The sequence below is a fragment of the Stigmatopora nigra genome, chromosome 4, assembly GCF_051989575.1.
Source record: "Stigmatopora nigra isolate UIUO_SnigA chromosome 4, RoL_Snig_1.1, whole genome shotgun sequence".
In the NCBI taxonomy this organism is placed as follows: domain Eukaryota; kingdom Metazoa; phylum Chordata; class Actinopteri; order Syngnathiformes; family Syngnathidae; genus Stigmatopora; species Stigmatopora nigra.
Window position 1 is genome coordinate 17,667,192 of NC_135511.1, and position 21,135 is coordinate 17,688,326.

Consider the following 21,135-nt stretch of genomic DNA (forward strand, 5'->3'; position numbering starts at 1 on the left):
CATATGTAAATAAAGCTTACATGCTAACGACACATCAACGTCACCCAATCCAACAATTGTGTTTCTCCATTTTGTTTTCAGGTTCTCTTTTATTTGGCCGGCCGTCGTTGGGACGAGTCCGACCCGACACCCCCGAGTCTCCTCCCTTGTGTCCGATCCTTGGCGGTGCGAGACCCCGGCGAGTCGGCGCCCTCGGCCGGCTGTCGACTGGAAGGTCCGATGGGGGTCTGCGTGGTACGCTTGGAAATCCCCCTGGCTTGGTTTGCGCCCCTCCAAGCCAGGAGACGCCCAACGGAAGGGACGCTGCCCTCTCTGGATGTTTACTTCTCCGTTATACCAGTAGAGGGAGCCAGGGCGGAGTGTCCATCTTATGTCAACGAGCTCTGGAAAAGTCCCAATGCGAACGCTGGGTCTCTCGGGGGTCTGGGCATGAACCCGTGGATCCCCCTGGTGGATGGAGGTCTTCAGGACATGCAGAAAATTGGGTCAGTGGACATGAGTGTGGGCCCGGTGACGCCACAAGGGGAATTGCTGACTATGGACCGGAATGTGGACATCCTGGTCCCGCCTAGTCCCGTCCGGTTGGGGAAAACGGTGGCGTTTGCCGTCTACATGAAGACGGAGTCGCTCGCTGAGCAGTTCATTCTAAGGTAAGATGGAAATTCTACTTGGTTTTTTTGAAGGTTTTCTAGGTTAGACCTCATACTTGTCAAAGTTGACCAATCGCTCCCCTTTTTAAGTGATGATTTGATTAGATTAGATGACTTTATTCATCCATATTTGGGAAATTTCATTGTCACTGTAGCAAGAGGGTGAGAATACAGACACAGTAAAAACGTACAAATGCAATACGGCACATATTTACCCACTTAAAAGTGTAAAATTTGCCCCAAAGTGGACGGGATGCCCAATCAGTATGCACTAAATTTAGGATTCTGTAGATGGCGCTGACAGCTTGACTGTCTCAGTACATTGCTTGCTGACACGCTATATTTATATCGTGAAAAGGGCGGAAATGACTGATGTATGAGTGCATATCATGCAAAAAAACATGACAACATTAGCAAATGACAGTTTTCGATCTGGATTCGAGTGGGAATGGGTAAAACCAGATCGTTTTTACAAAAAAAAACATACTATTTTTTTTAAACATTTATTTCAAGTTGTTATAGACTATAGAGTGTACACTTTGAAATGATAGAAAAACTTACATAATATGGCTTAAAAAAGCAGGTATGAGTCCTCAATAAGACCATTCTTTTTGTTCAAAACTGTTTTTTATTCTTTCCTGAAACTTTGTCTGGTCTTTTCACCAAAAAAAATCACACTTATGCCCCCAAAAACTATTTTTTAGGTAACTATGTTCTTTCAACCCACAATTACTCAAAACTTCCAATAATAACAATGCCCATCAAAAACATCCACAAAAAAAACACTAAATTTCCAAGCCCAAAAAAACCCACAAACAGTATCCACTTACATTATTCAAAATTTCCAATAATACCCTTGTCCATCAAGAATAAATCCACAAAAAATGCCATCCCTAAACGACACAAAGAGTTTATTTTGCAGTTTTTTCCTCATTTTTAGGGTCATTTGAGTCATTTCCAAGTCAAAAGCCCCAATTCAGTCCCAACCGAGGGAAGAATGCAAATTCTCCATCTCCGCTGGCTATTCTCCCCCCGTTGTTTTGACTTCTTTTCTCGCCTCCCCCAACCACCTCTTTCTGTCAGCCGCCGCCGCCGATGCCGCCGCCGCCACCGCCGCCGCCTCCCGAGCTTGATGGCTGTCACCTTTGTGTACTCAGCCTCTTTTCAGGAGCCAGCAATGCAAATAACGCGCTCATGAATATTCATGCCGTGTGCCAAAAGAGAGGGAAAACAGAAAATGAGACACGGGCCAGGGACACGTTTACGATAAGAAGCGCTCGTACGGGATGAGGCTAACATTTGGAACACGTTTTTTTGTCCGTTTTTCAGTCCGCCACACTTTAAATTGTCCACCATTTATGGGTTGCAATTGACCTATTTGGACTAAAGTGAAGCCAAATCGTGGTGTCGTACAGGTCAGCTATTTTGGAGAGTCTTTTTGTTTGGGATGTTTTTAAAATGTGTGCATTTTTTGACCAAAAAAGTAATAACCTGTGTATTTTACGGACTATAAGTTACCCCTTTTATCGTGGTTTGGCTTGAATTTGGAAAAGTCCTTCTGTTTGGGATGTTTTTAAATGCGCGCAAAAAAATGGACCAAAAAATGGACCAAAAAAAATGGACCAAAAAAATTGACCAAAAAAATTGACCAAAAAAATTGACCAAAAAAATTGACCAAAAAAATTGACCAAAAAAATTTACCAAAAAAATTGACCAAAAAAATTGACCAAAAAAATTGACCAAAAAAATGGACCAAAAAAATTGACCAAAAAAATGGACCAAAAAAATTGACCAAAAAAATGGACCAAAAAAATGGACCAAAAAAATAGACCAAAAAAATGGACCAAAAAAATGGACCAAAAAAATGGACCAAAAAAATGGACCAAAAAAATTGACCAAAAAAATACTAACTACCGTATTTTACGGACTATAAGTTACCCGTTTTATCGTGGTTTGGCTATAGTTTGGAAAAGTCCTTATGTTTGGGCTGTTTTTAAATGCGTGCAAACATTTTCTCCCAAAAAAATAATAACTACGGTATTTTACGGACTATAAGTTACCCCTTTATCGTGGTTTGGTTTGAGCCAATGACAAACACTCAAAAGTCCAACTTATTCATGTTTTTTTCTTTCTGACCACCAAAAACTCCATTTGGTTGTCTTTTTAGATTATAATTATCCCAAAAATTATTATATCAACCAATGCATGTTGTTCTCAATTTTACTATCATTACTTTACTGTATATTTATTCTTCTATTACACAACGTTTGCAATTTTGCTATATTCTTTTCCTTTTTTTTCACTGAAAACTCCCATTTTTGAGGCAGGATTCAGTTCAGTAAACCTGCAAAAAATCTTTATCTGGGTAATCACAAATTGATCAAATCTGATGAAGCACTGTAGTTACAGGATTAAAACCACATTTTTCTCCCGCGTTCTCGGTCTGGAAAAGCCACACCTGGTCCAGCGATGCGTTCAATGTGCCCTGTTTTTGGCGCTTCCCCAAGTATATTCCGTTCAGGCTCAGCCAGAAGTGGATAATCTGACATACTAGGAACACAGTCAGACATGTAATATGGTTTAAGTGGAGCTCACAATGTGTGTGTGTTTTTGTGTGTCTTTGTGTGTCCTAATCAAACCCAAGTGTGCTCCATCACAGCAACGTGGATGTGATTATGCTAAACTACTGGAGAGATGGAATAGCACGCAAACGGAGTGGACGCTGACAATGTAGGGCCTTTTAAAGAACAAAAAAATAGGGTTCTTTACAGCGTTTTTCATAATACGCAATGGAAATTGAATGTGGTGTAACTAAGGTCAGTTTAGTATATATTATTAATATTTTACTTTGGAGAACTTCACTAAGGTCGGGAAATCCCCCAAAAATGTTCACCAAATTTTTTTTTTAAGCAATTATTTCAGAAAAGTACCAAATTTTCATTTTTAATGCCTTGAAATTCATACCATCGCTTTATACCATCTTGATTCAACAATCAATTTAAAATGTATTACACCGTTCACCTAAATCACTTTAATTTTTAAGTTTTTGTTTAGTAAATACCGTATTTTTACATCTAAAGGGCACACTTAAAAGTCTAAGATTTTCTCTAAAATGGTCAATGCTCCCAATCGGTCAGTGCGCCTTGGTTATGCATTAAATTCAATTTTTTTTATGGCCCTAACCGCTTTAGTGTCTGTTTTTTTTATTTATTTTCGGCATGCTACTTATTGTGATCAAACCATCTGACGTTTACCGTAAAAATACCCCCCCTCCCATTCCAAGCATTACGGTAAATCCATTAAAAACATCCTAGGAGAGTAAAACATTGTCCAACTTAGTTTTGCTGTCTTTACAAAAAAGCACGCTAACCGCAAGCCTAATTTACGTTGGCAGATACCATAACATACGCTAGCAGATAGCATAACATACGTTAGCAGATAGCATAACATACCCTAGCAAATAGCATAACATACACTAGCAGATAGCATATCATACGCTAGCAGATAGCATAACATACGCTAGCAGATAGCATAACATACGCTAGCAGATAGCATAACATATGCTAGCAGATAGCATAACATATGCTAGCAGATAGCATAACATATGCTGGCAGATAGCATAACATACACTAGCAGACAGCATAACATACACTAGCAGATAGCATAACATATGCTAGCAGATAGCATAACATACGCTAGCATATAGCATAACATACGCTAGCAGATCGCACAACATACGCTAGCAGATCGCACAACATACGCTAGCAGATCGCACAACATACGCTAGCAGATCGCACAACATACGCTAGCAGATCGCACAACATACGCTAGCAGATAGCACAACATACGCTAGCAGATAGCACAACATACGCTAGCAGATAGCATAACATATTAGCGGCTAGCATAACATACAATTAATTGCCTAGTGTCATATCGGAAGAAGCGCCAAATATATTGACAAAAAACAAAAAATACCAAACGATGAATTTTATAGAAAATGTGAAAATACTGAATTTTCAAGGCTAAACCAACAGTCTTTTATTTTGAAACAAATCCTATACCGTATCGACCCGAATATAAGACAGTGTTTTTTTTGCATTGGAATAACACTAAAAGAAATGTCAGTCGTCTTAAATACATGACTAAAATAATAATGAAACATATTACTGTTACTGATTGTATACATATTGTAAGATAGAAGTTGGAAGTCTGAAATTGTTTATGGGGGAGCCATGGGGGGGCTCCCCGAGGGTGCCGAGCAAAAAGGCGAAATGCACAATGAGAGAAAATGATCTGGCGAATTGCATTTTATTTTTTTTTCCACTCTCTGTCGTGAATTAAAGCGGAAAGAAAGCCATTGTGAGGAAATGGAACGGAAAGAAAGGAGGAAAAAACATGTGGAAGCCTGCGAGCAGATAAAGGCTCTACTTATAGAAACGTACGTGGCTGATGGAGATGAGCAAAAGCCTCAAACCCAGTTTTTTTTTCTTCTCTCTCTCTCAACCATTCTGAAGAGAAAGCCTTTGTAACGCAGATTCCTTTCAGTCATCGATTTAGGACGACATTTTAATATGTACTTTATATAGATAGTGTCATCTTTGTCGTATAGAATGTCAAGACATGCTGAGAAGAAACAAAGTACAAAACAGGACGTTTTGGGGGATTTTGTGTAATTTTGTTGACCTTTATTCACTTTTGGATTTATACGTTTTAGGCAAATTTTGAAGTTGAGAGCAAAATTGGCAAAAATATTTGATCAGAAGTGAAGTTAAATATCGGTTTGGATTTGTAAAGTTGAATTTCATAGACAAGCTAGGCTAATATAATTGAATAACATTGCGTAATGTGTATCTCATGCTATTTTTGCACCTAGAGACGGATACACTTCTTAGTTGTACTGCTCACATGACTTCCTTTTTGAATTCGTCTATGTACAATGATTTTTCTTAAGATTTTTACCTTCAAAGTTACACATTTGTACTCGCTATTAAAACTATGAATATGACAGTGAATATTGGAAATCAGGGGGCGGCTTATACGAGGGAAATTGTCAAATTCAACTTTTTATACGCCCACTTGCGATGATTTTTCTTAAGATTTTCCCTTCAAAGTAAGACATTTGTACTCCCTATTAATACCTTGAATATGAGGGTGAAAATTTTAAATCAGGGGCGGCTTATATGAGAGAAATTATAAAATCCAACCATTTTAAGGCACTTTTAAGGGTACAGCTTTTACACAGGCCGGCTTATACGAGAGAAATTATAAAAGTCAACCATTTAAAGCAATTTTAAGAGTACGGCTTATACGCGGATGCGACTTATATACGAGAAAATACGATTATTGCCACTTTCAAAACATAATACATAGTATATGAAGCAATATAGTTCTATAATGATCTCTCAAATCTCTACAGATCATATCTATGATCCCTCATCTATTGCCAATTGACCAAAATATCGATTTTATTTTTTTGTATACTGTTTCTGGCAGTCGAAAAAAAGCAAAGGCGCTGACTTAAAAAAAAAAAATGGTGGAGATTGCAGCCTGGCTTTAAACAAACTTCCATTCAGCCGCTTTGGGCCTTTGTGGCGCTTTAAAGAGGACTTTAATCGCCGGGAGAATTAAAGGCGAGCCAAGGTCCAAACAGCTTGCATCACCCTTTCGACAACGCGCTTTCTTTTCTTACTTACTACCCCCAAAAAAGTACAATTCAAGTCGACCCACGTGACGCCGACGGAGCCATTCGCCGTTGAATTGCGATTTTGGACAATAGTGGGAATATTCTGATGGGCTGACTTGCAAATCTTTAAAAAAGGGACAATATGTTTGGCGTGACAAATGGGACTCAAGGTGCAAAAAATAAATAAAAATGCAAGCGAGAAAAAGCCAGGAAGAGCTTTTGTTTGTTGGCGGGAAACATCTCCACCCACACTGATTGTTCGTTTCATCAAAAAATATGCTGTTTTTTTAGTGCACTGGTTTATTTAGGAGGGGAGGTTGGAATCAATATGGATGCACGCAATTGAAAATGAATGAAAAAATAGCTATATTATAGCATTTGGAAATGTTTTGAAGTTTGTTTTGGATGAGAAAAAAAGTTAATTTTAGCTATTTTTTGCGTATATGCCGTGTTTGTTGCTAAAAAAATGATGACTGAATTGAGGGTACGGCTTATATGCGCATAAATTAGACTTAACGCAAGACAATGTGGCCAATACGGTCATTTATTTAAAAATAGAGAAAATGTAAACAGATTAAACGCTAAACAAAATGTATTTTGATGTTTAGGAGTGAAATTTAAGAAAAAAACTGCAAAAAAATGTGAAAAAACTCACTTATGACTGCCATTGTTCGCCCAGGGCGCCACCATCTTACCTAGGGATGATAAAATAGACTGCTATGGACATAATTTCTGGTTGTACTGCTCACCTGACTTACTTTTTTAATTTGTCCATGTGCGCCGATTTTTCTAAAGATTTTTCCTTCAAAGTAACACATTTGTAGTCCCTATTAAAACTATGAATATGGAGTGGAAAATTGTGACTCGGGGGCGGCTTATACGAGGGAAATTGTCAAATTCAACGATTTTAAGGCAATTTTAAGGTACGGCTTATACGCAAATGCGACTTATATGCGAGAAAATACGGAAAATATATAAACAAGTAATATTTTTCAAACAACAACTCAATAAAATGAAAACAACCATGCAAATATTTGTTGATTTTCTATTTATTCTTTTACAAAGGCTTATTTTTTAACAACCTTCAACAATTTTCACTAGAATTAATTTTAAAGAATACAACAGTACGTACTTTCACAATTATGTTAACACACAAGTATATTTCTTATTTTTTAATTTCTCAGATAACTTGTATTAAATTAATTTTAACTGCGTTAAAACAGTCAATTCATTCATGGCCAACTTAAAGATAAAATTATTATTATTACTATTTTTAAAGCAGTAGTGGGGTGAGTTATTTTGACAAGGAATATAGTATATCATTTTTAAAGAATTGCACAAGTTGGCATTTAATTTTTTACTCAGGCTGAAACAGGTATTTTTCTGAGTTTTCATCACCTGAGACAGGCTCCAGCACCCCTTGACCCTGACGAGGATTAGCCTAAAAATTGCTATACATATATTCCCGTAACTGGAACCTCCCTTTGAAGCGATTCCTCCCTCCCAAAATGATCCAAAGCCTATTTTCAAGGGTACGTTGGAGGAAAATTCCAAGCCCCAAATTCCATTTCCCAGCTTCTGGGGTAACTTAGAGGTAAGCGAGCGCATCAAGAGCAAAGCGTGGCTCGGCTTCAAGGAGGCGCCGCGGCGTTCCCGGCGCAAAAAAGAGCCTGTGTCTAAATGGAGCGCTCTTCTGTAGCAACGTCGAGTTGGCTAAATCAAACGCACACCCGCATTTGCATATCAAGAAGCACCCCGAATAAGTACAAGCACTCTCGGAAGACACGAGTGGGCGGCGTGGAGTGGGATGACCGAACGCCTCGTTTATTGACCACTCCCGGCGTGAAGTTAACCGGAAAAATTTCAGTAGGGGGCGGAGTTCTAAGCCTTGGGGTATCCCAACCATTTTAGAAACTGGGGCGCACTTTTTGAATTGTAAATTCTGGATGTTCCCAATCAAAAATGGTGTTAAATTTTTGATGCTAAGCTAAGTTTGGACAAAAAAATTGTTTGATAGGAAATCAGCCGCAGTTTTGTCATTTTCAGCGAATCGGTTACCTGTCAATTTATACGTTTTCCACATGTTTGATAGTTTTCTTGATGATTTTAATTTGTGTACACCGTATAACACTTTTTACGATATTTTTACGTTTTTTACGAGATATTTTACTACGTTTTTGCGTTTTTTTATGAGATTTTTACGTTTTTTTCTGAGATTTTTACGTTCTTTTATGAGATATTTATGGTTTTATTTAAATTTATATGTTTTCCACATATTTTATAGGTTTTTTTGATCATTTCAAATTGTGTACACTTTATAACACTTTTGTACACAATTTTCATTATTTTTAATACGTTTTTTTTTCAAAAGCCGATCTCGTTTTATCCATTTTGGTTTTATTCCAGATCGTCTTGGTCACTGGTAGACGACGATATACATACATAGCGTGTCAGTAAGCAATGTACCCCATACAGAATCTTAAATTTTATGCATTTTGTCCAATATTGGGCACTTATGAGAATTCTTTTAGACTATTAAATGCACCCTATGTGTGTTGCATTTGTACATTTATTTTTATCACTTATTAAGCGTAATTGCAATCATTAATAAGGGAAACAAGGCTGGATAGGCTCCAGCACCCCCATATGAGCATAAGCCTTATGTTAAATGAATAAATGGGAACTATTGGTTTCTTCCAACGACCTAGACAACAAATAAATGGAAACTATTGGTTTATTTCAGCGACCTAGCGTAAAATTCAAGTTCCTTCCAAGCCTGAAAAGTATTTGACAGGTCGCCATTTCCAATCCTTGACTTGAGCTGTTTTCCAGAATTCCTGGCACACTCCAGATTAGACACACTTTAGCTTTTGCTAGCCTTTCAAACATTAACTATTTTTTTAAGGAGAGTCTACTGTTGTCCAATTTTTATCCGACCACCCGCGTTACGTTTCTGAACGCCGCCAAATTCCGTCCCCCCTTCGCCGTCAACGTCGCCGCCTATCAGATTCCGGTTCGATGGATTGATGTTAATTAGCGCATTGAAGCCTGGATGGTGTGAAGCGTGTGTGCTAGCCGAGAATGCGTGTTGGGAACATGTGTCGACAGTGTGTCAAGGGGTGTTGATTATCATTGTTTTGCTGTTTTTAACCCGCATTTTCCTCGACTTGTTTGTCACTCCCAAACTTTGGCTAACAATAGTCTGAGATCTGAATGTCCTACTAACAAAAAGGCCCAAAAAAACGATCCAAAATGGAATCAAATGCTTCTGTTATTGTCGTTAGGTCTGTTTGTCTTGGCTGTTATGGCTCTGTGGCGCCTTCCAGAAGGCGGTACCCTTTACTGTCCTTTTTGATACTACAAAAGTGACCAGTTAGTACATTAATATTGCAAGGAAGTTACTCAAAATGAACTCAATGTCTGACATTGACACTAACCGATGTTTAATTAGCTTAAATTGGTAACATTTTTCAGAATTTAAAGGGATATTTTGTCTCAAATTGTTGCTGATTCGTTTCTTTTTCGCAGTTTAGTTTTCTATTATAAGAAGTTTTTTTTTTTTATTTGTCGGGGAAGCGTTGATCTCGAACCGGAAGTTTATTTGAAACAGCCGTTCGGCTCACCTGCGTGACCGCCTCGATTCCCGCTGGCTAGTTGGTTGCAGGTAATTAGCCGTGCTAATTTGCCCATTAGCCTCTGTGAGGACATTACTTCAGCTCTTATGACTAATGGACCCTGTCAGAAATTTAAAAATACTACAATTGTACTATTCCCTAATTTACTATGCCAGTCTTTACCAAACTACTACTTTTTAAGCAGCATAAATGTATTATCTATATTCACAAAACTAAAAAAATGAGTCCTATTTGCATTTTTGATTTGAAGAACTATTAAAAACTACTACTACTACCACTACTTCCACTACTACCACTACTCCCACTACTACCACTACTCCCACTCCCACTACTTACTACTACTACCACTACTTACTACTACTACCACTACTTACTACCACGACCACTACTACTCCTACTACTCCTACTACTCCTACTACTCCTGCTACTCCTGCTACTCCTGCTACTCCTGCTACTCCTACTACTCCTGCTACTCCTGCTACTCCTACTACTCCTACTACTCCTACTACTACCACTACTTACTACTCCTACTACTACTACTACTACACTTACTTACTACTACTCCTACTACTCCTACTCCTACTACTCCTACTACTACTCCTACTACTACACTTACTTACCACTACTCCTACTACTACTACCACTACTACTACTACTACTACTCCTACTACCACTACTACTACTACTACTACTCCTACTACTACTACCACCACTACTACTACTACTACTCCTACTACTACCACTACTTACTACTCCTACTACTACTACTACTACACTTACTTACTACTACTCCTACTACTACTACTACTACTCCTACTACTACACTTACTTACCACTACTCCTACTACTCCTACTCCCACTACTACTACTACTACTACTACTACTAGTACTACTACTACCACTACTACCACTACTACCACTACTACCACTCCTACTACTACTCCTACTACTACTACTACTACCACTACTACTACTATGATCAACCAACGAAAAAGGAACCAATCTGAAAAAGCATTTGAAAATGACATCCTATTGATCTTTACTTTTCTACGTGTCACTGTAAAATGCCACTAGGAAAAAGCCACCTCCGCTTTTGATGCTACGGCTTTTGTTGCGGTAAACACGTGTTTACAGGCGTGAAACTCCATCGCCTACCTCTGCCATACTAATCTTAGATTCCCGCGTCAACTTCTTTCATGGCGTCTTTGTCAGCCTTCCCGTTGAAAGAACATAGCTGGTGGCTATTGTCCACGTCTATAAGCGCCGCTAAGCTCATTTGTATCGTCTTTATTTGGCAATCTCTCTCTCTCTCTCTCTCTCTCTCTCTCTCCCTCCCCGCACCCACTCGCTCGCCCTCAGCCCGCCCCTCCCTCCAATTAGCCTGATTAGTGTTTAGTAGGGATCACATCTAATTCATTAAAGTACTGTACTGTACTCATCTTGTGATTAGCAGAACGAGATCCGTAATGTTACCTTACACCAAGGGTAGGGAACCTATGGCTCGGAAGCCACATGTGGCTCTTTCGATAGGCACATCTGGCTCTCCGCTAACCTGTGAGCTAGAATATAGAAACCACTGGTGACAGAAGTGACAGTTTTTTTTCTTTGCATTAAGGTTTTCATCGAATACTTTTTTTTGTGGGAAATTTGCGTAGATTGACATAGACAAATATTTTTGTAACAATTTTTTTGTAACTCTGCAATACTAAAAATACATTTTTGTACTCCCATGATTGAGTAAAATTCCAAATTCCTAAAAAAAAGAACCCTAAACCACTAAAAATGAACCAATTGAAAGAAACTCATGAATTTTACAACACAGACGGGGCGCAGACACTTACAGAATCCTGCCTATCAACGACCTGCGGTCGAATAAACAAATATTTTTGTAACTCTGCAATACTAAATATTTATTTTCATACTCGCATAATTGAGTAAAATTCCAAATTCCTACAAAGAACCCTAAACCACAAAAAATGAACCAATTGAAAGAAACAATCATGAATTTTACGACACAGACGGGGCACAGACACTTACAGAATCCTCCCTATCAACGACCTCCCATCAAATAAATAAAAAACTATCCCGTGGCTTGCAATCTGATCTTCCAGTTTATGTCATGTGATGTAGTCCAGTCCTATCGCGGGGTGTCCCGCGTTGCCAGACGTCTCATTAAATCAGCCTTCCTCTTATCACTCTCCACTGGAGGACTCATTACTACATTCTTCTTCTTCCTCGACTCAAATGTCCAACCAACGCCGCACGTTTGTTCCGAAGTTCCGTTTTTTTTTTTAGCGGCCGGCGTCCGAAAAAACGAACGTTTTGCAGACGTTGATTAGCTAGCGACGACAGCGCGACGACGGCGCACCTGCTGCTTGGGAAAGCAAGACGAGAACCATAAAAAGATGAATAAGATGAGTAGAAAGCTCACAGTGATGGCAGGATATAACTTTGTCTTGTTATGAAAAGGCAGGTGGAGAGAAGTTGCTTAAAAATGGAAGATTACCATTCGCTAGCATTGTTCAGCATAAACACAACCTTGAATAGAAGAACTAAAAAACAATTAGCGTTTATATGCGTGGAAACTTGTTTTTTGTGTACCGTATTTTCACGACTATAAGGCGCACTTAAAAGTCTTAAATTTTCTCCAAAATAGACAGTGCGCCTTATAATGCAGTGCGCCTTATATATGGAAAAATAACCGAAAACCAAAAACCACCACTGTCAGATATTAAAAAAACACAAAGGCCTGAACTGAAACAATACTGTTAAATATGCAGATGCCATCTTAGTTTATAACATCTTCCATCATATAGCTCCTCCCCCACTGCAAGTTTTTATACAAAAAAAATCCAAAACATCAACAATGGCTGGCTCTAGAGGTGACTGTAACGTAGTGAGTGTTTCATACCTCGAAGTCAATAGCAATTACCCTATTTTCACCACTATAAGGTGCAAATAAAAGTTTTAAAATTTCTCCAAAATAGACAGTGCGCCTTATAATACAGTGCGCCTTATATATGGAAAAAAATGTCATTCATTGAGAGTGCGCCTTATAATGCGGTGCGCCTCATAGTCGTGAAAATACCAACTTTCTGTTTTAGGATAAAATTAAAATGAAGAGTATAGATGTATATTACATATCCTGATTTTTTTCCCCTTTTAAATCAATAATTGTCATTTTTAATCCATTTTTTCTTTGCTTTTAGTTCAAAAATCATTCTGTAAAATCTAAAGAAATATTCTAAAAAAGCTCAAATAAACATTGATTTAGATCTATAAAAAAACTGAAAATTCAGGGCTTTTAATCCAGTTTTTTTAATCCATTTATAAAAAAGAAAATCTAAATATTATATCTAAAATGATCCAGCCCACATGAAATCAATTTAACATTAAAGCAACCTGCGAACACCCTTGGCCTTATTCATCTAAAAAAAGGTTTTTTTTTTGCAAAAATCTACCAAATAAACAATCTAAAGTAAAGGTATTGTTTTCCATGCTGTTCCAGAAAAAAACAAAACTTCATGTAAATGCAGAAAAATTGATTCCTCCCAAAAAAAACATATCAGGAAAGCCATTTTTTTTTGTCAGTCTGAACGCTGTCAGGATAAGAAAGATATTTTTTATGGTTACGTAAACGTGGCACAGCGGGAAGAAGCAAGAGTTACGGGGGAAGAAGAAGAAGAAGAAGAAGAAAAAGACGAAGAGGATGACGAGAGGGACTCTGAGGAAAGGGAGTAGGAAAGCGGGATGAGAGACGGTGGTGAGTAGGTGTATGTTGAAAGGATTCCGGGGGAGCGCCGGAGAGGACGACGCCAAGTGCACCTTCCAGGAGGAGACGTGGAGATGGAACACTTTGCCTTAAGCTCAAGCAATATGCTCGGCAATAGCTGGAATTTCAGACGGGACGGCACTCAAAGAAAGGAAAACGGTTTTTTTTGGGGTGCTGTTGCGTCAGAAACATCATTTTTGGTGATGTTAAATACATTGGAAATGAGAGGGGATTGTTGTGTTTTGGTTGGTGGTGTTGGGTGTTTAATTCAGTTCTAAATGTTTTTATTTATTTTTGAAGTACATTTTTTTTTATCTGTAGGATATATATATTTTTTGGGAATTTCCAACAAACTAGTTTTTTTTTAAAACTGTTATGGCCCTTAGCGACAATCTTACATATTTTTACATGTTCATTTACGTGAATATAAATGTCTTCATTAATATGGGCTGTCTCTTATTAAATCAATCAAACTCAAACTATACATATTTTAACTTTTAGTAATTAACAGCATTTAAATTTTCACTACAGTAAGGATTATTACATTGACGCCAAAAATTACATGTAAAGTAATAATTTGCCATTTTATGCTTCAAATTTTGCAGATTTTTTGGGGGGATTTTTTAAAAACTTTTTTGTATGTTAATATTAATATAAATTTTCATAAAAATGTAAAAATTAAACTTGTAATTAGAAACCACTCTTCCTACTAGGACTAAGAAAAAAGTCTATATATATTTTAATTCAGTTTTTCGATTATGTCTGGTCCATATGAACCACGATATTCGAGGTATTACTGCACTTTACTTTTCAAATAATTTTGGTCACTTCTATTGAACTTGGATTTGGTGTAATTTAATATTTTTCTCGTAATTTGGGCATTTTCTTCAAAATTATTTTTTTTTCTTAAAATTTTACAACATATATGTTTTTGCTGAATTATAATGCCAGTCCTTATAGAACTATGCAGAGCCAGATTTTGCTACAGGCAACATGGGCGACTCCTAAGGGTGCAATCAATTAAGGGGGCGCACTCCAATTTAAAAAAAAAAATATCTATATATATATATTACCAGTTTTCTAGTATTATCCTTCATTTCCACGTTAAATTAGGAATTTCCTGAGTTTGTGTGAAATCACTCAAAGTATCTAAACATAAATATAAAGTATTTAAAAAGACAGTTTACTTTCCAGTCATTGAATCCTTTCCGAGTACAAAAGTACAAAAAGGAATAGCATAGAAACAGAAAAAGTTGAGTTATCACAGCACAACACCTGGCCGGACAGACGGAGGCGGAACCGCCGCGTCCGTCAAAGACAATCGCTGGCGTGCAGAAAGAAGGCGGCCAGTCTATTTGTTTAGACGCTGCTCATGCGTCTGGGAAAGGTCGCCGCTGCCGTCCTGTCATTTTCCCTTCTGGCTCCATTCGTCTCACTGTCACTCGCCGCCCTCTTTTCAACCCGCCCCCTTCAAGATGGCTTCTTAGCCTTAACCCTTTCCTCTTGAGCAAAATTCACGACACCCTCATTTTACACACCAAAAAAATGGTTTTCGTAGTTCAGAAAACACTTTTTTTTTACGGTTTTTGAAATATGAAGCGGCCCGTTGGATGAGTGTTTAGCACTTCGGTCTCACAGTTCTGGGGTCCTGGGTTTGATTCTAGGTTAGTCCAACTATGTGGAGTTTGCACGTTCTCTCCGGGCTTTTGTGGGTTTTTTCCTGGTACTCCCACAGCTCAAAATGCTAAGCTAAATTGCTAAATTGTAAGCTAAATTGCTAAATTGTAAGCTAAATTTCCCCTAGCAACAAGTGACTGGTTGTTTTGTCTTCGTCTGCCCTGCCATTGGACGACCACTGAATCAAGGTGTCCCAAAATCAGCTGGGATGGGCTCCAGCACCCCTTGCGACCCTTGTGAAAACTGAATTTTTTTTAAAATTGTACATTTTTAACTCAATTTTCCATCCACATTTAGCAAATATGCTAAGAATTATTATCTTTTTTAAAATAGAAACTATAAGAAGTTCCCTTAAATGTTACTAATTTCTAATTTATTCATTTTATCGAATATTTATTTACTTGGACTTGAATACATTTTTTGAAGACTATTTTCACTTATTATTTTGACTTTATTTAAGACTATAGTTCCAATAGGAACACTTTTAGTTATTATTATCATTACTATTTTACATTGAATATCTTCAAAGTGAGCAAAACAGACTCTTCTGTCATTCATAGGAAAATCAAAGGAGCCATATTTGTGTATTTGTGTGTGTTTGTGTGGGTGTTCACCTAATCTCCAATAAGTTGATTAGTCGCTTAAAAAAAACTTTTGAAAATGTCATTTTCCAAAAGAATACATTTCCTTTTCATCCGAGTGATTTTTATTTGGAATGCTACCCATGTCCGTTTTCCCCTATAGGGAACAAAAATGAAAATATAGAGAAAAATGCACGTGATGTATTTGGCACGACTTGAATCAACACATGAATCAAAACAAGAAGAATAATGATCACATTGTTTTTGCTCCATTTTGTGTCTTCCATCCAATAAAACTCAAGAGGCCGCACAAGCGTTTTTGTTTGCCAACACACGAACTACACCCGCATTCTACAACGTCCAATTAATAACAACCGTTTCAAGAAGACGTGTGAAGACAATGTCATTTAACTTTTAATTTGAAACTTTAATACCAAATTCTAACCTTTCTTTGCCAAATGTCATTTAAAAACCTTAAATTGAAACCCTGATCTTGTTTTAAATCTTAATAGTTGACCATAACTTCAATTTGACATCATAAATCTGCATTAAATTGCCAATTTTAACTAACAATCAACATTTGGAAGACATATTTTAACTGTAATTGTTTCTTGAACGCTTATTTGGAACAGTAAATGGAAATTTTCGATGAAATTCTGAACCAGAGTTTATTAAATTATTGATATGTTGCTTTGTGCAGGGTGTGGTTCCAGTCTGGTATCAGTTTTCTGGCAGTGAAACCTAGCGACTTGGTGGCCTGGGAGATCAAACAGGAAATGGCGCCCGGCGGAGGCTCGTTGGCTGTCATGTGCCAGAGGAAATCGTCTTCCACCGCCAGGTAGGATGCATCCATTTTTACAAACGTTGATATCGGAATGTCTTTCTTAACTTGACATCAGAATTTGAATCAACTGATGAATGTGGCCTGCCTTCCAAACTGAGTTCGACAGCCCTGGATAGGGAGCTGGAGTTAGATCTGGAGTTAGATCTGGAGTTAGATCTGGAGTTAGATCTGGAGTTAGATCTGGAGTTAGATCTGGAGTTAGATCTGGAGTTAGATCTGGAGTTAGATCTGGAGTTAGATCTGGAGTTAGATCTGGAGTTAGATCTGGAGTTAGATCTGGAGTTAGGTCTGGAGTTAGGTCTGGAGTTAGATCTGGAGTTAGATCTGGAGTTAGATCTGGAGTTAGGTCTGGAGTTAGGTCTGGAGTTAGGTCTGGAGTTAGGTCTGGAGTTAGGTCTGGAGCCAGATTTGGCTCTAGGTCTAGAGCCAGATCAGAAACCAGATATGGACCCAGATCTGGCTCTAGGTATCTGGCTCTAGGTATTGAGCCAGATCTGGAGCCAGATCTGGAGCCAGATCTGGAGCCAGATCTGGAGCCAGATCTGGAGCCAGATCTGGAGCCAGATCTGGAGCTAGATCTGGAGCTAGATCTGGAGCTAGATCTGGAGCTAGATCTGGAGCTAGATCTGGAGCAAGATCTGGAGCCAGATCTGGAGCTAGATCTGGAGCCAGATCTGGCTCTCGATCTGGACCCAAATCTGTCTCCCGATCTGGAGCCAGATATGGCTCTCGATCTGGAGTCAGATATGGAGCCAGATCTGGAGTCAGATATGGAGCCAGATCTCGAGATCTAAATCTAGATTTCAAGATGAGTCTGTACAATTTGTCTTTATCATGTAGCCCATGTATGGCAATCAAGAAACTCGCGCTGACCCAAGATGTTGTGAATTCCTTCTGTACATTTAGAATCGTTCTGTTCGAATATTTTATTCCAGCAGGAACAAATTCCAAAATGCACACACGATCCATGTAACAGATGATACATCGTCCTAATTATTCCGATAGCTTGGCAACTGAGGTGGGAGTCAAACACGCACACACGCACATTTCGTAAAGCGAGATTGTGTGGGCTGTCTGGCTAATTAATAGGATCTGATGGGTATTAATCTCTAATGAGATATTAGCACATTCTTTTTATATATTTTTTTTATGAATGAGCGTGGGAATTCATCACATGCGCTTTGGTACATTGTGTCTTTTCTTCTAGCACAATGGATTTGTATACGTTTTATATTTTCTTAAACCATTACATTTATTTTGAAATCTTAGACGTATTTAAAACCTTCTTTGAGACAATAATCCTCCTTTAAAGACCTTAAACGCAGGTTTATTTTAATTTGCTGAGACCTTTGATATCTGGATGAGTGGAATTTAGCATATTTTACAGATTTAAAGTCGCTTTTTTTATAGTACAAGTGAGCCTCTGCCCTTGTATTTATTTTTTTGCGTCTGAAATATGTTGTTGTTTTTTAGGCTATATTTTAGCTGAAAAACGGATATTAACTAATTCCTACTTATCCTATCATTACTTTAGCGTGTTTCTTCTTGATTTTTGATCAAAACATTGTTTTCTCATGTTCGTTCTTGGTTTTTGATCAAAACATTTTTTCCTCATGTTTGTTCTTGGTTTTTGATCAAAACATTTTTTTTCTCATGTTTGTTATCTGTTTTTGGTCAAAAAAAAATTCTCATGTTTGTTCTTGGTTTTTGATCAAAACAATTTTTTTCTCATGTTTGTTCTCTGTTTTTGATCAAAAACATTTTTTTCCGCAAGATTTTCCCCTTCAAAGTAAGATATTTATACTTCTATTAAAACCATGAATATGGAGGTGAAAATTGTGAATCAGGGGCGGCTTATACGCGAGAAATTGTCAAATTCAACGATTTTGAGGCATTTTTAAGGGTGTGGCTTATTCGCGAAGGCGCTTAATATGCGAGAAAATACGGTACTTCTATTTCAAAACTAAATGTAGTAACACGGTATCTTGTAATATTTTTAAACAGAAGAAAAACAAAATAATTTACTGTTTACACCCAATTTCGGCAAAAAAATAGCAATCTTAATTTGAAAAATGAGGATTTCCTCTTTACTGTAACAGAAGCAGACTACACTAAGTCCCAGTAAATAACTTATGATAAATCCATGTAAAATTTATGAAATGCACGACAGGACCAGACGAATAAAACCGCATTCGTGACGCTAGCGGTTAGCCCGAAAACGACGATATGTTGCCTTCAAACTAATGGCTAGGAATCCAACAAGATAGAATCTCCTTTTAAAAAAGACTTGGCGGAAGGAAGGTCGTGGGAAGGGAACACAACACTTAACCCGTCAACTTTAAACTCCTCTAGGAAGATTTTTTGAGAGGGAGCGTAAATGCATCCAACTTCAATGTCTTCCTGCACTTAGAGAAGAAGTAAAAAGTGCTGAGTTTGGATGGGTTTCTCTTAAGGGAGCAACGGGTCATCGGTTTGGTGTCATTCAAAATGCCGTCTTGTCATTAGCTTCGGTTTGCTAGCTGGATTTGGTTCAGAATTGTAAATGATATTTATTTGGAGGTTCATTCTATGGTGAGTCAGTAGGATTTCCTGGTAGAAACGGCCCTTGGATTCTAGCAATGTCCAGATTAGCTATTTCACCTGTGTCAAAGTGGTGGTTCGGGGGCCAAATCTGGCCCGCCGCCTCATTTTTTTGCGCCCCGGAAAGTTAATCATGAGTACTTTCTGTTTTAGGATCAAATTAAAATGAGTATAGATGTAATTTACATTCTCTGATTTTTTTCCCCCTTTTAAATTAATAATTCTCATTTTTTAAATAATTTTTTTCTGTTTTTTGTTCAAAAATAATTTTCTAAAATCTAAATATATATTTAAAAAAGATAAAATAAATATTGTTTTAGATCTATAAAAAACTGAATATTTAGAGATTTTAATCCAGTTTTTTTAATCCATTTATTTAAAAAAAGAATCTAAATATTATATCTAAAATGGTCTTCCCCACATAAAATCCATTTAAAGTTATGAAATATTTCTATATTCTATATATGCCTCACTTCACTGATCAAAATATGTAAAACAATGTACTTTTATTCAAATTGATGCCTAAATTCCTCATTTTCTCAAAAATGCCCGAATAAAAACACCCTCTTCTTTCCCCGAACCCCAAACAATAAACCCTCAGCAACCCGCATAATTCTAACCCAACACACCTACACATCATAATTATGAATACAATAATTGCCTACAAAATAAACCCGCGGCATTTTCCTCTAACATGAATCCTCCACTTGAATTTCTATTAATAAGAAACATCTACATACGTTCAATTCCATTTTGTACACGTTTATGCTAATGCTAATTCAAAGTCACATCCCATCTCAACGTTAGCCCCCGCGCGATGACCCGCGTCGGCTAATTACTGTTCGCGGCGTTGGTTCGCTAGCTTAGCATCATTCTGTCGCTCAGCGGAATGACCTGGACCACCTGGGCGCACTCCATCACGAACCCGGAATAAAGTCATTACACAAATATCCTCCTTTTTTGTAGGCCACGCTTTAAATAAGCCCATCTCGCTGTGCTAATACTCCATTTCTCAATACCTCGCCCCGTTAAGCACCCCCGGGGAACAGGGCATGGCGGCTAATTAGGCGACCCGCTCGGGACCCGCCGTGTTCCCGCCGCTGTCCCCGGAGGACCGGCGAGGTGGTGCGTGGCGTTAGCTAATGCTAGCATAAGATAAAAATGTCAGGAGATTCATTCATCCATTTTATTTGAACATAAGATACTGATTTTATCACATATAAGTTATGTTTGGAGTTTAAAAAATGATAACTGAATCGAGGGTACGGCTTATATGCGCATAAATTAGACTTGACATGCACAAAACGGCTTAAAGCAAGACAATATGGTCATTTATTTCAAAATAGAGAAAAGATAAATAGATAATACACTATAAAACAAAATGTATGTTGACGTCTATGAATACAATTCAAGAAAAAATTTAACTATCTTTCATAAAATGTGTAAATTGCAGATTTTTATACACTAATTAATAATAGAATTGTGTCAGAGTATTACAAAATAATCCGTTTTGACTCACAAAGTTCCATAACTATTGCTATCTTACTCCCACCCCAAAAAAAACCCATTCACCATATTTTCTCGCATATAAGCCGCATTCACGTATAAGCTGTACCCTTAAAATTGCCTTAAAATCGTTGAATTTGACAATTTCTCTCGTATAAGCCGCCCCCTGATTCGCAATTTTCAACTCCATATTCATGGTTTCAATAG

The 21,135-nt window shown here is 37.7% G+C and overlaps 1 protein-coding gene across 1 annotated transcript in view; it reads left to right on the plus strand.

Annotated features, from left to right (window-relative positions):
• LOC144195748 (transmembrane protein 132B) overlaps window positions 1-21,135 on the plus strand; it is a 114,036-nt gene that overhangs the window by 45,415 nt on the left and 47,486 nt on the right. Inside the window, exons 3-4 of the mRNA XM_077715568.1 lie at window positions 82-650; window positions 16,699-16,836. Coding sequence (XP_077571694.1) covers window positions 82-650; window positions 16,699-16,836 — 707 coding nt within the window. The remainder of the gene's footprint in view (window positions 1-81; window positions 651-16,698; window positions 16,837-21,135) is intronic.